Raw genomic sequence first — 10,294 nt, 5'->3', positions numbered from 1 at the left:
AGCATGATAGTGCCAAATCTCCGCCCTCGATATAGTGTGTTCCTGTAAAAAAGAAAAAAAAAATACCAAAGGGGATGCGGTCTATGATCTTTACCTCTGCCGTCAATTTAACTGAATATTATTTCATGCAATTTAGTATATGAACAAAAGCTAAAATAAACCAGATTGTCAATCATTTGTTTTCATAAATTTGTATTTTGTACGGTTAAGCCCGGTATTCCCATAAAATGTGTTTATGACATCTGGGTAATATTCAAATCAACATGACCACAGGCCAGTTTCTGTACAAACAAGTTTGTATTTAAATAAAAAGATTGTCAATATATCGAGCTGGCAGAAACGTTAACGTGTTAGAAAAACACTGATCGGTATGTTTTGTAGTTGTCTATATTTATGTACGTTTTGAGTTCAATTGCCACCAGAGTCAACTTAGTTTTTATCACTTTTGAGGTCGATAAATTAGAGTACCAGTCATGCACGGTTGTCGATGTAATTGACTACATCTTAGCCACCAAAATTTCTGGCTAAGGGCCAAAAATTGAAACGATTAAAAAGGGGATGAAAAACAGATATAGCTTTTCGAAATCTGCTTCACGATAGGAAGAGCATTGAAGAATCAGAATGCGATGTCGCTGCGAACGTTTGGTTACCAGAAGCTAGTTATTCTTGAGGTAACTTTACATGCCTTTTTTTCTTGAGTTCAAATCCCAATAGGATGTTTGTTCTTATTCATGTTTACTCAGACACTCAAAAAGGACGTGACATTAGATTTGTGTTCTAAATTACAGTATATACTCAAGTAAAATTCAATCTTATGTAATCTGGGCAAAATGAATAGGAGTTACGGCGATCTTATATCGCCGGAGTGGCTTTAAACCACATGTAACATGAAAACTGGGTTTTCAAAACTGATCAATATTTCATTTTGGAAGGATATTATCCTGTACACAGGACGAAGTAGCGTATTTTTCTAAATATTTTTTTTAATGCATTTCACTTGTACATAATTACTCCATCCTCAAAGGGTTCGCATAATTTTATTATTAGCAGACATTATTACAAATGTTAAAGTGAATCTTCGTCAACTTACCGTTTTCACACGTAAATAAGTGAATCAGTGCCCGATGACATCACAGAATTGTGGAAGTTGTTCCCCTTTATATGATATATTTCCTCAACTATCCGACAGATTCCTCTACTGACTGACTGAATTCTTCGTTTTATTTCCATTCATAATTCACTCCACTATTTTCTTTATCCCCATTTTACACACTTGTAAGCTATTTCAACAATATTCTATGTCGTAATTATATATTATATATACAATAAATGTCAGTTGTTCGGGTTTAATTGTTGGAAATTGTGTTGAGATTTTCATTGACTTCGTGGACTTCAGCCTGTAAGTTGCAATATAAATATTTATTCAATATTTTGCGTCACTCAGAGCGTATATACAACTAAATTACCTAGTATGACTTAGTATAGGATGACAGAAAAATGTGATTTGTGTGGGCCAGCTACATTTTCAATATTTACAGAATTATTGTAGCACACACATACATCATCATTATCGCTATCATTCTTTAACGTTCGTTTTTCCTGCTGGCATGGGTTGGACGGTTTGCCCAGCGCTGGCAAGCAGAGGAGCTGCACCAGGTTCCAGTCTGATTTGACTTGGTTTCTATAGCTGGATACCTTTCCTAATGCCAACCACTTTACAGCGTGTACTGAGTGCTTTTAACATGGTACCAACACAAGCGCTTTTATATGGCACCAACACGAGTGCTTTTACCGTGGCACTGGTACAGGGCTCTTACAGGTCAGTCCTCTTCATCAGAGGGAGTAACACTTCTGTTGTGAGGAACTGGTTTTCTTGAGTATAGCAAGGCACCAGATATCTTGGTTCTATGTCAACTCCTCTGTAAGGTTCAGTGTCCTTAGGTCATCCTTCAGTACTTTGTCCCATGTTTTCCTGGGTTTCCCTCTTCCACAAGTTCCATTCACATTGAATGATTGGCACTTCTTTATGGAGTTGTTGACATCCATCTGCATTACATGACCAAATCAGTGCAGTCTCTTGCATGCTGTATTTAATTCTTCTTATGTCTAACTTTTCTCTGAGCACTCTAGCACTTTGCTACACATGTACACAAACATGGCACATCTAGCAAAGCATACTAGCTTCATTCCTCTCTAGCCTTCACATGTCCTCTGCATTAAGGGCCCACGTCTCACTACTCTGTAGAATTGGTGTTCATATGAATGCATTATACAGTCTTCCTTTCACTTGGAGAGAGAGAGAGAAAAACTTTTGGTCACCAATAGAGATAAGAGCTCTCTGAATTTTCTCCATCCTATTCTTATTCCAGCAATTACACTTTCCATGCATCTGCTTCCACTGCTAATTAGGTCCCCTAGGGAACAGAAATTATCCACTACATCGGAAGATCCTTCGGGACATTTAAGAAAATCAATTTACCACACATCTGTAGTTTTATGGCTACATTTCCTCCATGAGGCCCAAAGCTCAAAAAGTGCTTTTTACATACCACCAGCACAGGTGCTAGTTACATGACATCAGTATCAGGCACATTGCCTCTGTGAGGCCCAACACTCAAAAGGTGCTGGTTACAGGACAGCAAAGTACATATTAAATGACAGTTATGATGTTAAGTAATTTTTGAGTGAACAAAGGTATTACAAACTCCTCAGATGTACACCCAGTAGACTTTGTAAAGTGAGTGGTGTTAGCAATGACATCCAGCAATAGTAACTTTAACCTGCCTTAAACCACCTCTGGCTCTGTAGTACAAATGTCTTGTTTTCAAAAGTTCTGAATTAAAATTTTCCGCCAAACCTTAATCACAATTTATGTTCCTAACACTAGCTTAATGACAACTAAGTTATTTTACTAAATTCTTTGATAGATTTAAAATTAATTGAAACGCAGAGCATCTCAACAGAAATATAGTAACAAAAGGGTTAAGGCCTTAAGCCTTTTGTTACCATATTTCCCTTTTCAGCTGAGCAATCCTAAGCTTGTAGGCTTGTGGGTGCTGGTGCTACATAAAAAGCACCTGTGTCGATGCTGCGTAAAAGCACCCAGTAGTACACTCTGTAAATCATTTTGTAAAGATGCCCAGACAGTGAAGAAGAGAAGTGTTACAAATATTCCCTATTCAGAAGAAATATTTCATAATTGACCATAAATGTATATATAAACAGAGTTCTCTATAGCATTTTCTTCAAGTCTTTAAAAGACTATAAATATTGGTGAGGTATATAAATCTTTCATGTCAATGTCATCTGATATTCTGAAATAATAAAGGAACAGCAGCATAAGGCATTAATCCTCATGATCACCACCATCATCATCATCATCATAAACATGGTGATGATGATGATCATCATCATTACCACCACCACCACCATCATCATTATCATCATCATCATCATTTAGCGTCCTTTTTCCATACTGTCATGGGTTGTCCAGTTTGACAGAAGCTGGCATGCTGAAGTGCTGCATCAGGCTCCATAGTCTGTTCTGTCACATGTAATGCTTATTTATTCACATTATTTTGAATTAATCATGCATTATCTTGAAGCTTTGAGATTTTGATGAGATAACTGTTAATATTTGGAATGATATTTTAGGGTTGGTGTGAGAGGCCAGATCTGGCCATTTTGAACATAAAACAGGTAGAATATTTTGGCTGGATATGGCCAGTTTAAATGCTAAAGGGTTAATTAATCGAACATGGTTGACATAAACACTTTCCTTCTCTTTACACACATAGAGGAATATATGCACACACACACACACATAAACAGAGAAAGTGAAAAGGAGGGAGAAAAGAGAGGAAGAAAGATATAGTGGGAGAGAAGGAGGGAGAGAGAGAGGAGGAAAGATATAGTGGGAAAGAAGTAAGGAGAGAGAGAGGAAGAAAGATATAAGGGGAGAGAGAGAAAGAAAGATATGGAGAGAATGAAAGAAACATTAAAACGTCTGAGTCAAATAAGTCAGTATTGAATCATCATCCTCATTTAATGACTGTTTTCCATGCTGGCATGAGTTGGACAGTTCAACAAGAGCTGGCAAGTCAGTGGACTGCACCAGGCTCTACTCTCTGCTTTGGCATGATTGCTATGGATGGATAACCCCTCCTAATGCCAAACCCTTTATAGTGTGTATTGGATGTGTTTTATGTGACACTGGTAACCATGGGGTCACCAAGTAACTTGCAAGACAATACCCCTTTACTAAGGGTGTGGGGGGAAAGTAGCTTTGAAGGATAATTATAAGAGTTTTGCAATAGAGAAATAGAGAAGAAATATGACTCCCTCAGGTGGAGAAGGAAGAGGAAAATAAGATAGTAAAGATGTGATGGGTAGGTAGCAGTTATGGGGGTAGATGGTAGTGCTAGATATGGCACTGGCATTGCTATTTTGTGGCAGCACTGACACAAGAATTGCAGACCCATTAGAAAAATTGCTGGAATTAAGAAGCTTGCATTTGCAGCCCCATGATTTTGGATTCAACACCAATGTGTGGCATCTTGGACAAGGATCTTTTATGACAGCCCTGGATTGACCAATGCCTTGTGTGTAGGTGAAGTCGACTGAGACTGTGTGGAAGCCCATCATATATGTGACTGTGTTTGTTTGTGTGTGTGTGTGTGTGTGTATGGATATGCATGCAGACGTGTCTGTTTGTCCGCCAACTGCTTGACAACTGATGTTGGTTTGTTTATGTCCCTGTAACTTAGTTGTTCAGCAAAAGAGTACCAGACTCAGAAGTAAGTACTAGGCTCAATTCATTCATCTAAACCATTGATTCTCAACTGGGGTCCATATGGCCCTTGGGAATCCATATAAGATTTTATAGTTAAAATTTATATGCAATAAATTGATTATACTTCGAAGCAAAACTTAAAATATTTTAACCACTTTTTTTACTCAGTTCCTAATAATATTTAGTTATAAAGCTATAATATGATATTTTTAAACATCAAATGGCTTGGAGGGTCCATCTGAGTAAAATAAGAATCAAAGGGGTTTATAGGTAAAAAAAAAATCGTATTTGTCTTTGGTTCCATAACATGAAGTAACAATAATACTTAAAATTAGAACTCACTGGCAGGAAAAAAACAGAGTAGGAAATTAATGCAATACCGAAATTAAGGGCTAAATGGATGCTACTGGGGTTAAATAATATCGTCTTGACTTGACTTAAAAGATTTCATGCAATTGAGGACATTTTAGACTCTATTACAAATTGTGGGGGGTTAAATGGGTGTTTTGCTGTTTTGAAAAGAGTTAGCTTCTTGGTTAATTGAAACATAACGGCTATTTTACTCGGTAGTGGAGGATTTTTGATTTATCATGTATTGGATGCAACTTAGGGAACGAATTAGTGCGAATGTTGGTGTTTCTGAATGTATTAAATTATATGAGGGACTTTCCACCTATGTCACCGGTATCATTAAAGCTGGAGAAAATTGTCGCTGACACCGCTTACTGAATATGTTTATAATTAAGTCCAGTTAAACTAATTGCATCATGTGTAGTAATTATCTCATGTTGAGGAGAACGTTAATGATTCTGGATAACATAATGTATCCTACACATTTCAGGGTCTATGTTCCATCCCCTTCATGATTAAACATTTCATTTCATCACAAACTACGTAACATCGTTAATTGGTTGGTCCCTATTTTACAGAACAGGGGAAATGAGTTTTAATCAACAACTAAAAATGAGGGAATAACTTGCCTCCTTTTCTTGACTTTTTGTGTTGCTTTCAAATCTAAAACATATACCATCACAACACATTATCTACGTTTCTACTATCCATGGTAAACAATGGTTAATTTATCGAGGGCATGCGCTTATGTTTGGCACCTACATATAAATATACACATTTTCTTTCAATGACATCGCTGTAACACCATAACTTTTTCTCCACCCACCCCCTTTGTTAACAGGAAAAGAATTCTTTTTTGCTAAGAACAATATGCATGTGCCTCGTCGAGAGGACCCAATGAGCAAAAAACTTTCTCCTGGTAAGTAGAAAATATACTATGCTACGTATTTCCCACACATACAAAAAGATACTTTATGATATCTAAAACAAGAAACTGAATTAAGTTATATACACAGACATTTCTCAGTTTTTTAAGAATTCCTCGGTAATTAATATGGAAGACGTTAATTATTTGGAGAGTTCCAACAAAACTGCTTTTACTAACATAGATATAGTTACTCAAACGTGCAGTGATGAGAAACCTTTACAAAGTGCAGCATTAATTGCGGTGACGGGAAATATTCTTGAATATTGTGAGATTTGTACAAAAACATTCCCTTCAGAAGATGAATTCTTGACACACAAAGAAACACACAATAAGGAAAAACCTCTCCACTATAAAATAAGCGAGAAATCTCTTCTTTGTAACAGTGAGTTAGTAAAACACAAACGAAAACACGGTGGAAAAAAATCTTATCATTGTGGAATTTGTGGCAAACTTTTCACTCAAAACTCTCATCTTGTAACCCATATACGTATTCACACTGGAGAAAAACCGTATCACTGTGAAATATGTGGGAAATCTTTCGCTTCTAACAGTAATTTAACATGTCATAAAAGAATACACACTGGCGAAAAACCGTATCACTGTGAGATATGTGGGGAGTCATTCCCTGATAACTATAATCTTGGAGTTCACATACGAATACACACTGGTGAAAAACCGTATCATTGTGAAACTTGTGGAAAATCATTTGCTTCTAACTGTGACTTAGCAAAGCACAAAAGGATACACACTGGAGAAAAACCCTTCTGTTGTGAAGTGTGTGGCAAATCATTCTCTAATAGTTCGAATCTTCGTGTCCACAAACGTAGCCACACTGGTGAGAAACCATATTGTTGTGAAACGTGTGGGAAATCGTTTGTCTCTAACAGTGATTTAAACAGGCACAAAAGAATACATACTGGAGAAAAACCATTTCATTGTGAAATATGCGGGAAATCATTTATTAGTAATGGTCATTTAAAATCACACAAAAGAATACACACTGGTGAGAAATCGTATCACTGTGAAATATGTGGGAAGTCTTTTGTTAATAATTCCAATCTTGTAGTTCATGTACGAAGCCACTCCGGAGAAAAGCCCTACCACTGTGAAATATGTGGGGAATCGTTTGTTTATAACAGTTACTTAAAAAACCACAAACAAATACACAGCCTTCTGTCTGTGAAAAACGAGAAAGTCTTCTCTTGAAAATCTAAATTTATTGCTCCTGGGAAATATTTTGAAAAATGGTAGCATCTTTTGCCACTATAATGGCTGTTCTATACAGAACTATGTTACTACATTTTAACCCCGAGAAAACGTGTTTTCCAGTTGGTTAACAAGACACAACCTGTGTCTGATATATTATGAGTAAGGGAGCGAATCACTCTCCTCCAGCTTGGTAAAACTAGTAGAGCATGGTTTCTGGGTCTTTACCCATCATCAATATTGGATACTTGCCTGCTAGAGATGGTAGTCAATCATCCCTACTCACAATATTTTGAGAAACATTCTCTATGAATTCTCATCTTGTAGTAGAGTCAACCAAAGACTTACGAGTGGATTTGGTAAATGGAAACTGAAAGAAGACCGTGTATATAATAATATACACATACAGTAACCCCTTGCAATATCGTGGTTCACTTATTGTGGTTTATTATTTAAGATTACATTGATTCCTCCATGGTGGTGGTGTTTTGCATTTATAATAAAATAAATATATACAAATTATTAAAATATTTAAAAGAATATACAGTACAGTACTATTTCTACTTTGCAGATTTTCACCTGTCTCAGTGGGTTTTGGAACATAACACCTGCGATAGTCAAGGGATTACTGTATATATATATATATATATATATATATACCTCTGTTATCTTTTACTTACTTTAGTCATTAGATTGCAGCCTTGCTTGGGCACCACCATGAAGAATTTTTAGTCGAATGAATTGTGCCCAGTACCTTGTGTTTTTAAAGCCTGGTACCTTATTCTATCGGTTTCTTTTGCAAAACCACTAAGTTTCAGTGATGTAGTGAGAAGGGAACACAAAGACACACACACATATATAGATATGCGTAAACGATGACCTTCTTTCAGTTTCCGTCCACCATATTCACTCACAAGTCTTTGGTCAGTCCAAGTCTAAAGAAGAAGACCACACAGCCGCATCTGCACCTATATATATATATATATATGTATATATATATATATGCTTTTGGTGCAAATGGTTTTGTTAAGCAGTGTCGGATTTTACAATTCTGCAAATCATAATAACGGTATTCTTTTATAAGCTGAAAGCTTACACCGATCACCATGCAAATGACTAAGAAAAATAGTCTAATAATGGGACATACAAGCCCTTGACAGAAAAAAGTAGGCTTTCCTGTATGCATGGGACTTGAACCCACATACCTTTGTTAAAGCGACTGTGTTACCGATTACACCAGCGAGTCGTGTTAACAAAGGGATGTGGGTTCAAGTCTCACACGTACGGGAAAGCCTACTTTCTTTTGTCGAGGGCTTATATGCCCCATTATTAGACTATTTTCCTTAGTCATTTGCACAGTGATTGCTATAAGCTTTAAGCTTATAAAAAATACCATTATATATATGTATATCATCATCGTATATATATATATATATATATATAAACATGATCTTCTCGATGTCCATGGATGCTATGGACTGCACTGTAATCATCCCAGGAATACTGACTGTGATTTTCAGAAACATGATTTGTAGGAACATGTAGTGATGCATTAAAATATTTATAAAGTTCATCCAAGGATTATTATTGTTATTACTATATATATATATAGTGTATGTGTGTAGAAGGGGTTATAATCCAAGTTGTGTCTTTGTAAAGTACATTTATATGTTCACAGTAATCAAATGTGTGGATATAGATATGTTTTATTTTAAATGAGACATACATAGCATTTGAGATTTCTGGTGAATCCTGTTCACAGAGTAGTTGTATATCAAAACAAAAGACTGGTAAAAATGGCTATACTTTTAATTAAAAATATACCAAATTTCCCAGTCTTTTGCTTTGAAATACATGTGTGTGTGTCTTTGTCTTGACATCACATGATAGTTGTAAATGAGTATCACTGTTATACAAGCAGTTTCATTCTGCAAGAACATGTCTGGCTATGGGGGAAATATTACCTTGCTTGAAAAACGGTTGAAAAAGGATGAGGGTTGGCAAGTGGAAGTGCATCCATTCATAGAACATCTGCTTCAAATGAACACCATTTATTAACTTACACAAGCATGGAAAAGTGCATGTTAAATGATGATATGTGTTTTCTGTATATACTAGCTTAAAAACTGCACTCCGTGTGGGAATTTTGAGCTGGCTCCTGCAGAGAGCTAATGGGGGACCTGCAGCACAAAATTGAAGAGAGCAATAATAATAAAGCCTTTATTGGTATCCTGCCAATATGGTATTACTTTAAATTCAGTTTAAATGAAGGACTTGACAAGTTGTTGTTCGTTTAAAATTTGAATTTTCAACTGTTAGCATATAACAAATCCTCGTCCAGACCTCATCCTAATGCTGGATGTTCAAGAGCCAAACAAAGGGCAGATTTTCAATCCCAGGATCATCCTGATTCCAAAAAAAGGTATAATATGTCTATATAGAGCAAATGTGGATTGAGATACAAGGCTCCTGGAGGGGATGGACAGACAGAATTTTGCATCATCATCATTTAATTCATAAGTCTATGAATGTGCTCTCTTTTGACAGAAATCTTTTCACTGAAAATATTTGGGAATTATGAATACACATCATTATCATCATCATAGGTTTAACATCCAATTTCCACACTTGCATGGGTTAGAGCAGTAGTTCTCAACCATCTTTTATCTATAGCTCCCGTTGATTTCTGTTTTATTCTGGTGGGCCCCCATAACCAATTGATGTTTAACCCTTTGGTGTTCATATTACTCTGCCAAAAGTAATGCTTGTTTATTCACATTATTTTGAATTAATCATGCATTATCTTGGAGCTTTGAGATTTTGATGATGTGATCGTGTATTCTTAGGTGTGACATGTGAGATCTGACCAGTTTGAACATAAAGCACATTGAATATTTGGGCCACATATGGCCAGTTTAAATGCTAAAGGATTAAAAACTAGTTTAATAGATACTTCTTTCAAAATTCTTATTGTTTTTCACCCATTCATTTTTATTCTTTTGCTTGTTTCAGTCATT

General features: G+C 36.1%; 2 protein-coding genes across 2 annotated transcripts in view; one reads left to right on the top strand and one right to left on the bottom strand.

Moving 5' to 3' along the window:
• Positions 1-1,146, bottom strand: part of LOC106878037 (zinc finger protein 239) — a 7,759-nt gene extending 6,613 nt beyond the window's left edge. The window contains exon 1 of the mRNA XM_014927121.2: positions 1,091-1,146. The gene's annotated coding sequence lies outside the window, so the exon portion shown is untranslated. The remainder of the gene's footprint in view (positions 1-1,090) is intronic.
• Positions 1,147-5,498: 4,352 nt separating this feature from the next.
• Positions 5,499-9,558, top strand: LOC106878036 (zinc finger protein 239). The gene has a single exon (XM_014927120.2). The coding sequence runs from the start codon at positions 6,198-6,200 to the stop codon at positions 7,275-7,277; it is 1,080 nt and encodes a 359-aa protein (XP_014782606.1). The 5' UTR covers positions 5,499-6,197; the 3' UTR covers positions 7,278-9,558.
• The last annotated feature ends 736 nt before the right edge of the window (positions 9,559-10,294 follow it).

The sequence above is a fragment of the Octopus bimaculoides genome, chromosome 28, assembly GCF_001194135.2.
Source record: "Octopus bimaculoides isolate UCB-OBI-ISO-001 chromosome 28, ASM119413v2, whole genome shotgun sequence".
Classification (NCBI taxonomy): Eukaryota; Metazoa; Mollusca; class Cephalopoda; order Octopoda; family Octopodidae; genus Octopus; species Octopus bimaculoides.
This window is presented reverse-complemented; position numbering and strand designations above follow the sequence as displayed.

Bases quoted from the DNA above. Each gene is read 5' to 3' on its own strand.
- LOC106878036 (XM_014927120.2), top strand. From the start codon at position 6,198: ATGGAAGACGTTAATTATTTGGAGAGTTCCAACAAAACTGCTTTTACT.